Raw genomic sequence first — 19,222 nt, 5'->3', positions numbered from 1 at the left:
CCTAATTATCATTCTGGATACTCATCACTTGTTTCGATATGCAATGCAAGTATATTATCCCTTCCATAACTTTCTTTTTTCATAGGTTAACGTTAATATAGTTAAATTAATCAGTTTCCTCAGTACTTTTTTTATTCTTGTGTCTTGAGAAATCCTTTTCTAGTTCAAGGTCATAAAGATATGCACAAAAGAAAATATGGATTTGTGGTTCACATCTAGGTCTATAAATACACCAGCAATTTAATTTTGTATATGGTATGAGGTAGGGATCTAATATTTTCTTTGTTTTGGTAGCCAAATGTCCGAGCATCAGTTACTGAGAAGAATTTTACCAGACAGTGAAAAAGGAAGATTTAAACAATTGGATTCTCAACCTCAGTCTGGAGAGATCTGTGACACAGCACACTCTACAGGTAAGTCTAGCCTGACTTACTAGAGTGCTAGGTTAGGTTCTTCAGGGAAGGATTACCTCTTCTTGCATGTGTTCCTTGTTCCTACCATAGTAGACAGCAGATAGTAAAATATTTGTTAAATAACCAAGTAAATATAAAGCTCTTTATGATAATAGTTACCATCACCTTCCATGTGCACCCACCATATACTTGGGATATACCAAATGAATGGTGCACCTCTGTATTTCACTTCTCTTTGAAATCTTCTTTTCCACCTGTCTCCTCAATTGGTCAATTGTCCTGTAAACTCTTTCTAATTTCTCCTAGCAAAACACAATGTGCTCCTCTTTTGCACCCATAGCAATACCTGGGACACTGTTTTACAAGCCACAAGCCGGTGAGCTCTATTCGGGATCTCTACTGAAAATCAAAATTCAGCTCTTAGAATATTAGAAAACTACAAATATTTTCCAGCCTGTGTGAATCAGTGGACACAGTAACATACCGGTTTGGGGATGGTATATGAGCTCCACAGGGGCATCCTGATAGTCTTTGCATATCCACTGATATAGTCCCTGTGATAAAGGAGACAATGCTCCTTGTTCTGCATTACTCTGGGCCTCCCAAATGGCAAATTTCGTTTCTCTGTTGCTGTTACTAAAATAAAAATAACATAAAATAAAAATGTTTGTAAAATTAGCAAATGCTTCTATGCATAACTATCATTCTCTGGTGGCTTGTATGTGCCAGGTACTCTGACAAATATTTTGCATACTTAACCTCTTGCAATTCTCAAAAAACTCCTAACAGATAGATGTTATTGTTCCATTCTACAGATTACAAAGCTAAGTCTTAGATAAGTAATTTAGCCAGTTTACAGTTCACAGGACATATTTGAAGAGATTAAACCTCTAAGTCAAAAGTACATACTTTCTAACCAAAATGATCTACCTTAATAGCTGTCATGGGAAAGATATTGCAATTTTATAAAAAGTACATCCTAATGTATTGATTTATTTTTACCTCTTTGCTATTGAATCTAAAAATCCATCAATTATTGATAGTTCAAAAGCCCACAGGGTATTCATTGCCATGAAATAATTTGCAGGAGATTGTAAGATCATCAAAAACCAACACATTTATTGAACTCTTCTGTGTGCCAGGAACTATTCTAAGTGCACACATACATTAACTCATTTAATCTTCATAACTTTATAAGTAGGCACGCCCATTTTATAAATGATGAAACAGGCCTCGTGAGTTTAAAGCAAGAATACTTAAAAGATAACAGGTAATAATATTGCTACAGGCTAGACACTGTTCTAAATTCTTTCCATTAATTCTTTTAATCTTTACAACTACATGATTATAGATAAGGAGTCTGAGGCACAGAGAGGGTAAGTGATTGGTTTAGGTTACACAGCTAGGAAGCAGTAAAAGAAGGACTCAAACCCAGGCAGTCTGGTCTGTTCACATCTAAGAAAGGGGATAGGGGACTGCAGATGAGCCATAATCATTTCAAGGAATTTGTTATTTTCCTGGAACCATTGTAACTGCCCTGTGTTTGCTCTTGTTACTAGATCTGGATGTTTTTTAAATTTCTTCTATACACTGGTAGTAAAATCTATGTCCAAAAGCACCTGTGAGCTTATTCTGAAGAATTCCCAAAGTCCATATTATGTTTTGTTAGGTCTAAACATCAAAGACTTTACATGTTTTCTGTTGACTTACTTTCATCTGGAGTGAGATTTAGCTTTTGATTCACACGTTCTACAGAAGCATTCTGCAAGATGATGTGGGGGGAGGAGAAAGTAAGTTAATTTAATAACACATATTTTAAAAGGTGATCAAGATAATTTCTACAGTAATCACATGGATGCTTCATTACTGAACAAAGAAGCCAGACTAACTTGAGTTTAAATTCCAATTCTTCCACTTGCTCAGAGATATAGACATACCTCTACTTCTTGGAATACTTTTTGTGTGTGGGATTTTGCAAATATATAATTGACAAAGGGGCAAAGCATACTGACCAGAGCTGGAATCAATTACTAAGTTGGGAAGACAACATCCCAGGACTTCTTAAGCCTTAATATGTGTACAACTCACTTGAGGGTCTTGTTCTGATTTAGAAAGGCTGAGCCCAGTGGGACTTAGACTCATACTGGAACCCTTCAAATAGCAGAGGGCATTCTTTACAGAGAAGAACTTGAGATATGTAGCAAGGGAGACCAAGCTTCTGTGATTGTGGGCAATTGAACTACTTTTCCTGAATCCTCTTTATCTCTAAAATACACCCACTTTGTAGTGTTTATTATTATTATTTTCAATGGCCATCCCACTGAGGTTATGTGCCTTGCCGCTAGAAAACCCTCACCCTTACTCCGATCTTGACTGTGGATTTGATTTTTATCGTAAAGCTTGGTTGGACTTTTGTCTCTTATATACTCTTTTGGGTGGTTATGTATTTATTTATATTATATGGTTATTTTGAGGTTTAGAGAATGTAAAGTCTTTGCTGACTGAAGAATTCTTACCCGAGGTTGCAGGTGTTCATGAAGCTCTACAACCACATTTTTAAATTGACATCAAATGCACCTTGACATTAATTTTAGCTTGATGGGCTCCTAATAACCAGGCTCCAATTCCATTCTGAAACTGCAGCCCCACCCTTGTGCTCTAATTCTCACAGCTGGGCTTGATCCTTGCATTCTGAGCTCCTGTTCTGACTCCTTGCCTTTGGGGGTTCCCTCCTAGCACTGGAATCTCACCTTGTTGAGAGTCTCCTGGGATCCGAGGTCCTGCTGCTGAACTCAGCCCTGGTGCCTCACCCACTAAAAAGACCTTCCTGGTGCTGATCATTTGTCAGCCAGCCTCCAAGCACTGCCTGCTAAGGATTCTTCACTCCTACCCAAAAGAACACTTCCCCCTTTGAATACTGGGCTCCTTGCGGAGTAGACTGCACTGCACTGGCCCTAGTGGCTATGTCTGGTGATACATCACAATCCTTGCACCCAACCATTTCTGCTCTAAATAACCATGCATGCCTGACCATATGATTCTTAAGCTTCAAGAGGGATATTAAAAGGAGCTCCAATATCCTACTGTTATGAATGGCTAAGGACATTTAGCTCACAAGGGAATTAACAAATTACAAATAGTGCTTTCCAGTTTACAAAACATATTCACATACTTAATCTTGTAATGTATCTCTCACTTCAGCATAAGGTTGGGAGAAACCACATACAGTTTTTAATAAATCTCTCAGCTAGAACACGAACCTGGTTGTCAGCCACCCTGGTTATAGACTAGCTTGCTCCTTGACATTCTCATGGATACAGGAGGTGATTACTTACATCTTGCAGCTCAGGGCATGAACAACCGAGAGCATCTGGGGGCAATGGAACAGTATAGCCACAAACAGAAGACTTTGACACTTCCACTGTGTGGGATGGCTCATAAAAAGGCACCTTCAGAAGATGGTTTAAGCTGCCATGTGTACCATTGTTTGGTGCTGGTTGAATGTGTAGGAGATCTGTTTTAAAAAATAAGTTCAAAGCAGTTTTAAATTGGAGGGAAGCAACATCTATGTAGGAGATGGAAGAAAACAAACATCTGCTGCTCACTTCCTTTAATAAATTCTGCTGCCGTGCAATCGCATTGCAATCACATACTGCGTATGCTGTTTGGTTTACTGACTTTCTTCCCTTGGAGCCTCCATCAGCAAGTCTTTCTAGAAATAGGAACAGTTGCTACAGGTGAGCTGAGGGAACTTTCAGGAACTGGTTCTGTTCCTTCAGAGAAAAGCATCATTGCTTAATAACTTTGGTTCCTAAGCATATCATGGTTTTCTAGCATAAAAAGCTATACTTTAAGCAAAAATAAGTTTAAAGAAGTTAATTTACAGTCTTGTTTTTAGTATATTCACATAATTGCATCAGAATTCTGCAAGGACAGTTTTTAAAAATTAAAGTAGTGATTCTGCTTAACATTTAGAGAACTTGACTAATTTTCTTCTATCATAACAAAATACACAACTATTTTATAAATATAGCCTTTTAAGTGGCTCCAACTGAGTACCACCAAATTGATCCCTCCTAGAACTGGAATTCTGTCTGGTTCTTCCTAAGCCTTCTCCAAAAGAGCCGGCAGCCCCAACCACAAATTTAGCCTGGGAACCAAGAATTTAAGTTGTTAAGGCTGCAACATATTCATTTTAAATGGATACTCTGCTCTCGAAGTCATATTCAATGACCACAAGTCTTTTGGCAAAGATTAAGAGCGACAATTCTGAGCATAATTATATCTGAATTCCTAAAGCTGCAGGTGCAATTGCAGCTTGCTCATTGCCTTCCCTAGACAAACAATTTGTTAATACAATGGTCTGGGGTAAGCATGTGTGCAGAAAGGTACATTAGAGTCCCTAAGACTTTCTTTTTTTTTTACATTGAGTGTAATAACAGGTGTCTATCCAAACAGGACTTTTTAGAATCATCTTTTTAGGCCAGAAGTTTTCTCTCTGTAATTACAAGAAAACACTTGTGCTTTTAGGTGGGTTTCTCCTGCTTTGAAAAGCTGGAAGTGTAATTTTCTTTAAGTTTTATTAAATTAAAATTTCGTATAGTAACTAATAGAAAAGCTGGTCTCTGGTGATCTAATGTTTATCACTACCTGAAAAACAAAAATAACTCACTCTTAGAGCTGAGTAATTCTAGATAATGAATAATTCTTCCTCTTTTCTACTCTTGGCTTCTCAGTACAGAGCATAGCATCCATCTCTGGGATCTGATTTATCACCAGTTTCAAAATATATATATATTTTTAAATTATACCCACAGTTTACTGTTAAATTTACATAGAAAAACTTACCACATATTAGATTATAGACTTCAATATTTTCAAATGGTTCAATTTCAGTCTTCTCTTTAAAACTGGGTCCATGTGCCAAAAAGACAGCCTAGGTGGTAATGGTACTGCTATTACTAATGCCATCTAAACTCAAAAGCAGGTGTTGGAAGACGCAGGTTTCTCTTTAACAGCACTCCGGTTTGTATTTTAGGCCTCTATAACAATTTCTTTTCAGATTTGAAAATAATTTTTACATCATTTCCACCTGTGATGTACCAATACCAATCGAATGAAAAATTCTTTTTCATATTGTATTTACTTTTTCTAGAAAAGCGACCTGCTTCCACAGCACCTCTCATATCAACAGACTAGAAGATTACAAGCAACAGTGGACAATGAGTGCCAGCGCAATTCTATGATATCTAGACAATACAAATTACTATCATGTATTCTTTGCATGTCATCGTTCAAATTTGTTAATGCATGACAAAAAATGTTTAAATTTCTGAGCATGACATTTTTGCACAACTTAACTAACCCACTGATTTCTCAAACTTCTCTCTCCTTTACTTTTTAGGATGAAGAGACCTAAACATTTACATTTAATCAACTAGTGTGAACTACATCATATTATTTATAACAGATCTAATTGTTTTAGACTGTAAATAACTAGAAGTAAAACATCAAACACAAATAAGCAATTGTTTTCTGGTAACAGGGGTATATGTTTTCCTAAAATAATCAGCAAAGAATTGGAGAAGTTTTTCTTGCAGTAATTATCAGATAGTAACCCAGTTAATAGAGAAGTACTTTGTTTCCAGAGATTTTTCAAATATTTACCACATAACTCATCATGACAATGTTAAGAGGCACCATATTTGTAGAGAGCCTAACACATTTTTCTCTATTTGGAAAAGGGTATCTGTGTGTGTGTGTGTGGTATATGTAATACACATGAAACTAGAAAGACAACCAGGTTGCAAAAATCATGAAGCTTTATCGATGGGGAAATATTGGCTACACTTTACTTCCAGACTCCTCCAAATTGTTTTTTCCCTGGACTTCCAGGACATCAGATAGTCCTCATTTTCTTCTTTCCTTATTGGCTCTACTTCTAGGTCTCTTAGCTGGTAACAAGTCAAGTCAAAGTGCTTAGGGCTCAGTGATTGGCTCTCTCAACCTATACTCACTGGGTGAGGATCTTATCTAATTGCACATTTAAAAAATATTTTATATATTTAAAACCAATTTTTTTTATCTCTGGGTAGAGTCTCTCTTTAATTGCCTATATAACATCTCTGCCTGCTCATCTAATAAATATTTTGAACTTAACATGTCCAACTGAACCTCACTCCTTCCCCTCCAGTCAGCTGCAGCCAGACTCACAACCTTCCAACAGCTTTACAAAGGCTCAGTTGCCCCAGCATGTCAGGCACATGCCCACCTTAGGGCCTTTGCACTGGCCATTTCTTCTGCTTGGGACACTTGTCCCCTGAGTATTTGAAAGGTTAATTGTTTCACCTTCTTCAACTTTGCTCAAACGTCACCCCAGAACACCCCCAATTTCTACCTATTTGCTTTGCTTTTTCTTTATTTACCAAAGCACTTATCCCTAAAATATCAAATAAGAGAGTTCTTTATTACGCCAGTTGTCTATATCCCCATGTTAGAATGGAAGCCTCACAAGGGCAGAGATCTTTAAGTTTTGTTCACAGATATATTCAAGGGTCCTGCACATTGCCTATCACAAAGTGGGTGCTCAAACAAATATTCATTTAAAAAATTAAGCAATAAATTACCTCCATGCTCTTAAACTCGTTGTTATAACCATGGTTACCTCCTCCACAGGATGAATATGCTTTACTCCTATAAAGAAATTATACTATTACACTGTGATCAATATATTGATATGAGACCTTTTTGCAAACTGAGTTTTAACAAATTTTTATGTAGCTTCTGCTTTTATATAAGTACATTTTTCTGTCAATGAAAACATAAATATAGTTATTTTCATGCTTAAATTGATAACCACAGAGAAACAAACTGAATGGTAGGAGAGAAGGAAGGAGAATTCCAGGGTCTATAAATAGGATTCCAAAGCCTTTGACACTTAAACATTGGGGAAAAATAAAAGAGGGATAATAACAAAGGCACAGATTTTAAAACAGGATTTGTTTTTAAGCTTACCTGTACCTTTACAAATTAATGCCTGTGTGATCAAGCATACTTTGATTAATAGGCCACTTTAAGCATTTCAAGGCTTTCAAAATAAATCTTTGGAACTGGGATAAAATATGATTTCTGTTTTACAGTAGAGATGTCTAGGGAAATAATGAAAATGTATGAATAAAGAATAATCAGAGAAAGTTAATTATAACACTTGGTAATGATAAGCCAGTATATTCTATAAACTCAGTTTATTTCTAACTTTGGGGATATTCTTCCATAGGCTCTTTCTCTATTACTTGAATGACTTTTCAGATTTAATTAATTTGTCTTTTGCCACTTTTTCATATTTTAGTATTTGAACTAAACAGCATTAGCAATTGTTACATGTATTTGGTTTTCTACTTAAAACAAAATAGTAATAAGTGAACCAAGATTTTTTTTATAGCAACAATATTATAGGTCTCTAAAGGTAAAAGAAAACCCTATTCCAAAGGTTGGTCTTAAGAGATTTCTCTCCTTTGCTTCACCACCCACTCTCTAGGGCAAATACACACACACACACACACACACACACACACATACACACACACACAGTTCTTGTTTGTTTTTACATTTGCAGGCTCTATTGATTACAGGATTTTAGTGTCTTTAAAAAAAATCAACTTTTAAAAAAGTTCATAATTGACTTTCACTCTGTTTAAATAAAAATAAATCACAAAATAAAAAACAAATCAAAACACTGAGCAGGTCACACTCAACTCTAACCATGAGAGGGAAGAAGAGAGGCTAAGTCCTGCCTAGAGTGGGGAAAAGCAAGAGAAATCCTATTAATGAGGGGTTTAAATTAGATTACCCTAAAATGCCAGTTCATGTCTTTATCTTAGTTAACTCCAAAAAAATTGTTGACATAAGCAAAAGTTGTTTAAAAATATTCTTATCATTTTGCATAGATATTTGGTTCCCCAAGATTACTGAAACTTTGATTCAGGATAATTAAGTTTTAAATTCTGTGTTGGAGCTACAGTACTCATTAATGAAAGAAAGAAAAGGTCTTTTGTACCAAGTCATTGGTAAAATTTTCTAAAATCAATCCTTTATCTTTCTATTTTCAGAAAAATTGAGCTTTTCTTTATTCCAACTCCTAACCCAACTCAATTAGAAAACTAGTAAATATTGCATAGCTTTATATTAGAAGCAAAAGATGAAAATTGCTTGAAAAACTTCTATTTTCTATTGTTTTCCATTTAGCAATGTGCTTTTCTAACTGTAGTGTTCATGCTCTCCAGCCATAATTTGGCTCTGGAAATTATATATGGAAAAATGGAAGCTGGCATTTGGAAAAGATGAGTTGATTTTATCTGTAATTTAGTTTCCAAGTACTATATGAAATCTTTTGGAACAAATTCCCTTTTATCTTCTCCATGTCTAATTAAAAGATGAAATCAAGGCCATGTTTTTCTGCCACAGGTGGGTAACGACACAGATGCGAGATGAGCAAAACTTCTTTCCTGACACCCAGTCAGTAGCCGACTCCTGCCTTTCTCTGTCCTACCTTTCACATTCCCCTTGCTTTCCTCTTTTACTGCCACCATCCTAAGCTGGACCCTCAATTGCCTCTGGGGGAAGAAAATTTCCTAATTGTTTATCCTGATTCTGAACTTCAGAATCTTCCCACATCACACACATACACAATTGTATTTAATACTATTTATCACTGATAGAAATGGAAACACATGTTTTAATGAGTACAAATGTGGGACAGAAGGTGATGAACTAGTACTATCCTGGAAAATCTGAATCATAAGTTCATCATACATATTTTCCTGATAATGTGTTACCTAACTAGCCTTACCATCCCCCACGATGTGTCACACTCTTCCTTGGGGCTGTTGTAACGCTGTCACTACTCTTCTAAGTGGCCTCCCTGCCACTCACTTGTCCTTCATACAGCAGCTGGAATCTAGTCTTTCTGCCTGGAAACCTGACTTTATCTTTCTACCCTTCCTTGCCCCAGAGCTGATGCTGGCTTTAAAAATGTGTCCCACTGTTCTGGGCAGAGCATTTAGAGGAAGAAGCACTTGTGAGAAGATACAGCTTAGCAATGCTGAAGGCTCGGCAAGCAGATGGATGCCTTCCAGCAAAGAAAGCAGTCCCTTTCCTCCTGCAGATACAGCCCCCAGCAGGGCCTGGCAAGCTGAGTAAGGGTCACATTGCCACTCCCGCTTCGGGGCTAAGCGCTCTGTACAATACCAATCGCAGACTGCTCAACCTCACGGGTGGAGCTGTGGCATGTGGCACCAGCCACTCTCACCCCGAGTCTTCAAAATTCAGAGCAGAAATCACACCTATCTGGGGGCTTTCACGACATCCACACCTGGGGGGTGTAATCACTCTTTGTTTCCTATACCTTGTATTTGATCCTAGGACAGCAGTTCTTACACCTGATTTTAATTGCTGTCTTCTTCCCAGCTTGGGCAAAGATCCTTCAGGTGGGGACCATGTCCTTCTCCTTTACTTAGAAAGGTGCCTGGGATGTATTTGTCAATTTCCAATCATAAAATAAAAAGCATTTATTCATGTTCTCTGAAAGGGCACTGGAACAATACTTCAACTATAGTTTCAAATAGTTGGGTTTCCCCAAATCTTCAACATCGAACACCTTTTAGACAAAATAAAGGTGATAGTGATGATGATAAAGAGGAAAACTGATTGTGCTAAATGATGAGAAGTGCTATAATACTGACAAAGGAATCTAATCTAGTTATCAAATACTGATCACTATAGCTAAAAATGACACTTAGGAAACAGGTAGCCTGAGACTCATGTGTTAGGACTTGGAGAAAGAGGGGACGCAGGGTTTATTCAGATGAGACTCCTCAGTTAACATTGCCTTTGATGTAAGTTAGTTTACTTTGAATGCTAGTAGTAAGAGAACAATAAAACCAAGATAATCTTGCACTACAGATGCAGAAAATGAAACCCCAGATATTAATTTGTCATCCATGTTTGCACAACAAGCAAGATGCAGAGCCAGGTCTCGGATTTTCAGTTTGCTGTTCTTTTTATATCTCATTGTTAGCTCTGAAATGCAGATAGCTCATAATTTGAAAGTGGGTATTAATGGATGATACCCAAGGGTATTCTGGTAGTTGGACTCTCCTATAACCCAGAAGTCACGATGTTGGATGAACGAGTCTTTCTCATTTGGCACCAGTGGCCTAAGTCCTAACTTCTGTAATCTCCTACTCTTAACAGTATGTATTTGGGGAATTTACCTACATTTGGACGTACATTTATTTGTATATTGCCTACATATATTATTAACAACCTTATATACTTAATTTCAGTACGGCTTAATTTTGTTCACGTATTTTAATCTTCTGGAGAATGCTGTCCTAAGCCACAGTGCAGCCCACTAACTTCCGAAGGGTTATGAAACTCAAATCCCAAGAAGAGAGACCAGTGCCATCTAGTGACCTGGTGTGAAAATGCATACTCTGGCTTAGCTGTGCAGGGCCTGGGGTTTCCCACTTGCACAAAATTGGCTCTACCCGATCTCCAGTTCCTTATCCTGCACGCACTTGTATTAGAGCCCAACTCCCTTGTCTTCTTTCGTCTCTTTGTTAAACACATCGTTCAGCCAAACTTAATATTTTCATCCACTATTTCTACTGTCCTCTGTATCCCCCTGGCATTATGTAGCATATAAATAAGGCCAGAAGATCCAGTATGATCCTGATTCAATTTATCATTATTTATGCACATGGAAAGAAACACTGACATAAAATACAGAAATAGGAAACATTAAATTACCAGAAAGTGTGTATTTATTTGTTCTGTGGCTTATGATCAGTCTTCTCTATTTGACAAGGAGGGCAGGAATCATGTTTGTATCCCAAACGCCTGAAAAAGGGCCCAGCACACACATAGCAAGCTTCGATAAAGTTCATTAACTCAATGAATTGACTAGTTATTTGGGATGAAGTAATTAATAATGCTACTTATTTCCTCTAAACACAATTGTATTTTGCAAATGCTCATGATTAACATGGATCACAATTATAACTAGAATAAAGAAATGTTACACCTACCTGATTAGCTTGGCCTCACATCCATAAACATGCTCTTTTATAAAATCTACAAAGACGGCAAAAATCTCAAAGAGCCATATAATCAGTTACACACTACCAGTTTAGAAGACAACTGATACCATCTTTATGTCCTATGTGTCACCTAAAGGAGACCCCAATGGGGGTTAAGAACATACTGGTACTGACAGTTTCTGGAACAGTCTATGAACAGTCTCAGCCTTCTTCTTCACTCTCATCTATATTGTGAGGTTTAGGATGCTAAAATCAGCACTCTAATAACAGTCATTGAAAATATAGACATTCCAGATAGCATATGAGAATATCATGTTCAGAAGAATGTACATGGTTACAATAGCTGGGTAAAGTAATGGAAATTTTTAATAAAAGATGGTTATTAAAAGTATTATGAGATCAGTAAATAGACACACAAACCTCACAGCCAGCCACTGTCGGTCCACCAGAAGATGAACTTTGTCGATTCTGACATTTTTGGCATAGTGTAGTCGTTTTGGCAAAGCAGGAGTCAAATAGGGTTTGAAATGCTGATCAGGTTTCCGGCACTGGAAAACAGGTATGTTATTTCTTCACAAAACTTACAAAACATGCAAGTAAATTTAACAATTTCATCTTCTAAGACAATTTGTCAACCATTTTTTAAAAGTCAGAGGATTCAAGCTTGGCTAATAAAATAAGAATGCTCAAACTATTATCAAGTGGCCACACTCCCTAATTGTGTTGTTTTTATTGTTGCAACAATATTTGGATTCAATAAAAAATATGGTTTAAATTACGACTTGTGTTTGAAGTTCTGTTTTTATTTATATTTTAAGCCACCATAAAACCCCACTCATTTTTTGACAGAGATTAGATATAGATCTAGATTTAGAGTAGCAATTACAACTTTAGAGTTTAAGTTACATATAAAAGTACATAACATTCTTAGTAAATGTGAGTAAAAATCAGTATATTTGAGTAGAAATTTTAAAAATCAGCTCCATTGTACTAAAAATTCTTTTATATTTGATTCAATTTACCCTTGCAATAAGCTATATTTGCTTAATTCTCAAATCAATTTTTTTGAAACCTAGCACAGAAATTCATAAATTTTTCACAGAAATTCATAAATTTTTCACAAATGGAATTAAATTTTGTTTCCTTAGTAATTAGTGCTGTAAGAGGTTGGCATATTTTATTTTATTTTAATTTTTTATGTTGCAGTATGTATAGTGAAATGCAGAAATCTTAGTATATAGCTTGACAGATTTTGACATCAGTAGAGAATCATTGTAGCTGGCATGTTTTAAAACTAAAAATGCAAATCACATTAAATCTATTCATGTTAAAAAACTGAGGAAATGAGAAATAGAGCTACAAAGGAACTTCTTCTCTTGTGAACTTTTTGAGAAACAAGAGGAAAAAAATACAGGTAAAAGTATGGGGAAATCAATTCTTTTCTATTTCCTCATTTTCTCCTTTGTTTTAAGCCTCAATAATCTCATAAAATGTTTCAAGTCTGTGTCACTATATCTGATGATCAATATATAAAAGAAAACTAAGAGACACTATGAAATTGAACAAAAAACAATTTAAAAAGAAATACAGAAAACAGAAGATCAAGGAGAATTATAGAATGAAATGGGGAAGAGAAAAAGTATTCATTGCACAGATATTTCTGACAGACTTTTTCTTCCCTAATTTGTTATCTTAACCCAGCTTCTTATGTTTCTTATTTATTTAACCTTACTTCCTTCTTAAGCCAATATTTTTATAACTTCCCAGCAAGTGCATGATGACAGCTTGTGAGTATACACCTTCTTCAAACATACAAAGTATTAGAATGTGCCCTTAAAAACCACAGATCATTTGACAAGTCACACTATCCTAGCTGGTGTGTAGCCAGAGAGTCTGAAAGATAACTAGGGATATGCTGCCAACTTCTGAAAAATTCAGGGTTAATCTTTGCATTTGAGAATTTAGAATGAAGACCCTAGAGTTGAGATAAGATTGTGGTCCTTTTATCTAAGACAAAGTTAATCTGTTCTGTCTGTCATGCAGCCAGAATGCTGTGGAACATGAAGAGTTGCCAGTTCATGTGTGGTCATGTTTGTGCAATGTAAGCTCAATATAGGCCCACAAGCCAGCATTTCTGGGAATATTGTACTACTACATGGAATATTCTCTCAGGAATAATGGATACTTTGTTGAAATGGTAGTCCGTTTCTTCGGAGTTCTGTAGCTCCAGGCCCAGTCTGTATCTAGGATGCCATGTAATGGATTTCCAAAGCATGTGGTATCTAACATCACCAGGATTACTAGAGATTTCCTTTCCTTACCAACAGGGCTTCAGCTGTATGGGTCAAAGGTGTGGAAAAAAGGAAAACAGTATGTGGTTTAGAGAGCCCACATGTTGAAAATTCTGAACTATTCATCCCATCAGCATGAACAGAGTGCCTACATACCCCTCCATCAGTGGATGACATTGTCTGTCGTGTTTACTCAAGACCAGAGTATTAAAAGTAAGAGAAAAAGGAGTTCAAAAGATTTCTGCTCTGATGATCATCCCTACTTCAGACTTGCAGTGGGTCTCAGGTTATAGAAACCATGCTTTACTCAGCATCTCCTTATCTTAAACCATTCACATTTCATCCTAACAGTTTTTACTGTAATTGCAGACCACCCATAGAGCACTTATAAATGAGTCTAGCCCCATCCCAAACAGTGATAAACATGTGAATTCCAGACCCCAGATATGTACTTGTGAATATACTTTAATATAGAACTATAAAATATAAAAATACAGAACTATTTAAAACTACCACACAAAACATTTTAGATCCCTCCCAGAGTAGTGAACTCCACTTTGAAAAACCCAGATTGTTTTCAACTGAGTATCTGGTATTTGCTCTGCTTATTTACTTAATGATTTAGGATGTGAGAACCAATCACAAGCATTGGCAATTATGCTTAGAGAGTAAAGAGATGATTTTAGAGGTAAAGGGACCTGTACAGAAAGCTCTATAAGTTAGTGATTTGCTATTTTCTGATATTAAGTGACACACAAAAAATGTGAAAAGGGATGTTGCCTAAAGTTCACTGGCACAGCCCCTTTGAACTGTTTAGAGAAAATCAGGAGTCAGTGCCACTGTCACCCTAGATTAATTCCTTGTGGTGGCGTCAATTCCAAAACAATACAACTAAGATAAAAGCAGCTGATTGATATGCCTGTAAAAGAAAGCTGACAGGGGGTTTAAAAAATAAATTAGTGGTGGCTTACATGCAGAAATATAAAGTATACACTTTTCAAATCCATATTAAAGACATTACATTAATTTAAGTATATGTACTAAGAGACCATATACTTACACTGAGGTTCCTAACAATTTCTTCAGAATTAACTGTTTCAAAAGAAAAAAAAAATCAGATTACAATTGATTCTTAAAAACTATGGAAAGTGTAAACAGCTCAGATGAACTTGACACATTAAAGACCATGGTCTGGAAAATTAAATAAAAACTTCTTTAGAGCAAATAATTATTTTAGCCTTAAGAATGGGGTAGAATATATTTTAATGTAACACTATTAGATATTATCATAGACTTTATAGACTGACTACACTTCAGTGTGGGGGTTTCTCATTTGCCTCTGTGCTGTCTTACCAAGAAGTCAGAAGATAGGGCCTGGTAATCCCTGGATTCTCAGAATCAAGGGGCTATGATTACTCACTTTCAGTATTACCTTTTTGTTTTTATATGGGTGTCTTCATACTTACAACTATAAAAGTCATGAGGTATATTACGAGTCCTGATGCGGGGGGCAGGCCCTTCATACATGTAGAAATTTATTTGGGGAAAATAATCAGTCATATATTCCATCTTGTCACAGTAAGTCTGGTCCATTCCTGAATCAATAATAAAAAAAAGATATCTGTGGAATGTACGTAGATAGTAACAATTGGTTGTCTTTGGTCATATTAAATAGGAGATGTTCTACATTACAAATCTCAAAACAAGTTTGAGAACCCATATAATTTACCCTATTACTTTAGTCTAAATGGCAGCCCTTGAAAATCCTGGTAATGGAGGAGAAGAGCCATGTTTATAAGAGAAGAGCAGACAGGAATTATAAACAGACCATTTGTTCAACATAGAGCAATTAAATTTCAAAGAAGAAAATCCCCTCTAGCAAGCTAATTAGATCTTAAGTGTATTGTTTACATTGATATAAGCAGCATAGATTTGGTAGTTAAACTCCTTTTATTTGAAGAGTCTTGAGTCTACATGCAAATTTTTATTTTCATATTTTACAACTTCTTCTAAAGAATCCACATTAAAATGTTTCCATTTAATTTTAAAACAATGGGTCAGTGTTTTCAGAAACCATTCTATAATTTTTTGTTTAATAAATTACTATGTTTCTCATCATCTTGATGGCCTAAAATATAAATGAAAGTTCTGCAGACAGGATCCTTTCCCTCTTCTCACCCATGCCTGGTTCCTTTGCAGCCATGGAAGCTTAGTGGCTTTGAATATCCTCCAAGAGTGGACAGTTCTGACTACCCTATCTACAAAAGGTCCATTTCTGCTTTATGGACCACTGAACATGCTGCATCTAGTAAACTATCAACCTTGAGCAGGCACTTGAAACATTTGTGGACTGAATGAGTATTTTATTACTCTGAGTTGGCTGAGGGTGTGGTAGTGATTCAACATCCTTTAACTGAATTGAAGAGTTTACCTTGAGTAGGTAAATGTGCGATGACAGGGATTTTATAGAAGTCTATTCACATAGCTTAAAAAAAAATACAAACTATAGCCAGTATAGTTATCTGCTGCCAATCTATATGAATGAATCAATCACCCACTGAAAAAAGCCCCCAAAATCACTTTTTATGATTAACAACCCAACCACATGTGTTACATACTATTAACTCCATTTTTACAGAATATTAAGTAGGTGGATGGATTTTTGTAACAAAGTCAGAATAACTAAATGAGAAATTGTAATTTTAGTCTTCTATTCATCACAGCCTGCCACAAAACATATTCTTTGCTTATTTAAGAGCTTCCAGGTCTAGAAGCACAGATGTTAAAATATCACTATTCCTTTTACATGCTCCCCCAAATTATAACATATTATCCATGATAAAACATAATTTTAAAACAAAAGCATACCATGGTCAGCCAAAAGGATTATATTGACACAATTGTCTAAATTCCTCTGTTTTAGGCCTTCCATCAACATTCCAAAAGTTTTATCTGCTAACTGTAAGGCTTCAATTACCTGAGGAAAAAAAAACTGGAGTTAAGATTGTCTTCATGAATTAAGGTTTATACTTTTTTCTTTTTCTTTCTTTATTGAAGTATATACAAGAAAATGTACAAATCTTAGTGTACAGCTCAGTGAATTTTATGAATTAAGGTTTAATTAATCAAATCATTATCTAATCAAGTAAAAATTACACACATTTCCTTCTCTGAAATTGCTAGTTTTGGAAATAGGACACAGAGCCCAGAGCCCATGCTACCACATTTACCAGAATCCCCTACATTTCTATAAACAAAAAATGAAAACATATTCCTTACAAATGAAGATAAGCTACTGGCCAATAAATATCTGAGAAAAATACTCAACTTCAGCAAACATTCCACTGCAAAGATTTTCGTGCTAATGCCCACTGTTGGGAAGGGGAGTCGACAGACACGTCTATAGGAGCCTGAATAGTCACACAAGTTCTGGAGGGTCATGTGACAATGCACAGCCAGAGTTCAAAAGAGGCTCATCCTGTGACCTAATAATTCTACTTCCGGGCATTTGTCCTAAGTAAAACACTTAGATTAAAAATGGAGATTGACATAAAAGGATATTATTCACATTATTTACTTACAATTTAAGTACAAGGAAAAAAATAAATTTTTCCACATCCTTCAGAAGGCATACTCAATATTCATAAAAATTATTTTTCAAAAAACAATGGCATAGGAAGGAAAGTACTCACAATACATACAATGCTAATCATAAATAATTAAAACCAAACTGTGTATGTACCTGCACATATTTCACAAACCTGAATTTGTTTTTAAATATATTTTTTCTTAGTAGACATGTATGCCCAGAACATGAAAAGGAAATACATCAAGGCACTATTAACAGTGGTTATTTCTGAACAGTGATTTGGAGTTCACTTTTATTTTATTATTTATATTCTTTTGTCTTTTCAAAGTCTTATACACTTTATCAGGATAGTATAACGAGCTGATTTAAGGCTTAACTGACTAACTTTTAACTGACATAACTTTTTATTATTTTTTTTTCAGTGAATAAGAAAGTATAGTAGTCATGGATTGGGAAAAATATTTAATCCCTTATAGTACTATTATAACAATGATTGCCTTTTTTTTCTTTCTTTATTAAGAATTTTACTGTTAAGGGCTTTAGTGCATTATCTCATAACATCCCCATTCAGAGCAAACATTCATGGATGTGCTATTAGAACTTCCAGTTGTAGAGATCAGGAAATGTGGACTTTAAAGACACTTTCCTGATCCTCATTTGACTGCTAACTATTTTAGGTCTTCATGTATATATCAAATATATTTGTATTTATTGGGAATTAAAGAACATCATTTTATTTGTGGTTTTAATTCTGTAATTTAAAAAAAAAACTTACTGCACCACTGACTGGTCCACTTTTATGTCCTGCAGAGTCAGGCTGTTCAATGTACATGGTATACAAATTGGGTCTAAGGGTAAAATTGACACAGAGAAAGACATTATCAATTTAGAATTAACTTACAAGTTGGATTTAAAATTTTATAGTTCTAGAAATCTGTGGCAGTTGCGTTCTCTTTCTCCCTGGTCTCCTTCTCTGGAACCAGGCCCAGATGCCCAGCTCTGCCTCCAGTCCGCATATGGTTCTGTGGTATTTACCTCTGCTCTCTGGTTCTGACTCTACCTCTATTGCCCCAGAGTGTCAGTCACATTCTCAAAAGCAAAAAGGCAACTGTTCGCAAGAACCAACCTCTGAAAGTGCCCATACAAAAAAGGAAATTGCCAAGCCTTTTTCAAAAATGGTAATTTAAAGTAAGAAACAATTTCATTTTATACCCACGAGTATCCCACTGGGCTAGCACTTCTCTGACACTAGATATTACCTTTCAGCTTTGGGCAGGTCCAGCCATTTTAACAGGGTAGAAATTCTCTCTTCATACGGGATGTTACTGAAAAGAAGAGTAAAGATAATTTTCAAAAACTAATCAAACCAAAAATAATTCCATTATATTCCTACTCAGGCATGTGGGTTGATATTTTCAGCTCTCCATTTTGTGTTCCTATATGACCAAAATACTGAAAAGGATTCAGTATTATTCAAAAGGGATACATGTCTCAAGACTATATACAGACACATTTGCTTCATTATAAATTAAATGTATGCTGTTTTCTTTTATTCTCGTCCCTCTCTCCTTCAATTCCCCCCCACAACTAAATAAAAAGACATTAGTTATTATCCATTTCATTTGACTTGTTTACTTTTATTCATTCACTTATGTATATATTTATATATATTGCAAATCTACTGCCAGAAATTATTTGTTCATCTTCAACAGAATGTATCAGTTAGCAAACCAAAGATGCTTTCCTTCCTGGAGCTTGCATTCTAATGAAGACAAATAATAACAGTAGACCTAATACATAGATACATGACATAGCGCGTTAAAAGCTGAT

At 35.7% G+C, this 19,222-nt stretch overlaps 1 protein-coding gene across 1 annotated transcript in view; it reads right to left on the bottom strand.

Annotated features, from left to right (window-relative positions):
* ENPP3 (ectonucleotide pyrophosphatase/phosphodiesterase 3) overlaps window positions 1–19,222 on the bottom strand; it is a 67,713-nt gene that overhangs the window by 15,775 nt on the left and 32,716 nt on the right. Inside the window, exons 10-20 of the mRNA XM_017679155.3 lie at window positions 18,652–18,717; window positions 18,168–18,240; window positions 16,672–16,780; window positions 15,270–15,398; window positions 14,864–14,895; window positions 11,933–12,060; window positions 7,040–7,106; window positions 5,262–5,349; window positions 3,749–3,927; window positions 2,124–2,175; window positions 898–1,049 (exon numbers count right to left, since the gene is read on the bottom strand). Of these exons, the coding sequence (XP_017534644.1) occupies window positions 898–1,049; window positions 2,124–2,175; window positions 3,749–3,927; window positions 5,262–5,349; window positions 7,040–7,106; window positions 11,933–12,060; window positions 14,864–14,895; window positions 15,270–15,398; window positions 16,672–16,780; window positions 18,168–18,240; window positions 18,652–18,717 (1,075 nt within the window). The remainder of the gene's footprint in view (window positions 1–897; window positions 1,050–2,123; window positions 2,176–3,748; window positions 3,928–5,261; window positions 5,350–7,039; window positions 7,107–11,932; window positions 12,061–14,863; window positions 14,896–15,269; window positions 15,399–16,671; window positions 16,781–18,167; window positions 18,241–18,651; window positions 18,718–19,222) is intronic.

The sequence above is a fragment of the Manis javanica genome, chromosome 13 (genome assembly GCF_040802235.1).
Source record: "Manis javanica isolate MJ-LG chromosome 13, MJ_LKY, whole genome shotgun sequence".
NCBI classification, from domain to species: domain Eukaryota; kingdom Metazoa; phylum Chordata; class Mammalia; order Pholidota; family Manidae; genus Manis; species Manis javanica.
The sequence above is the reverse complement of the archived record's forward strand: the minus strand, read 5'-3'. Positions and strand labels throughout refer to the sequence as shown.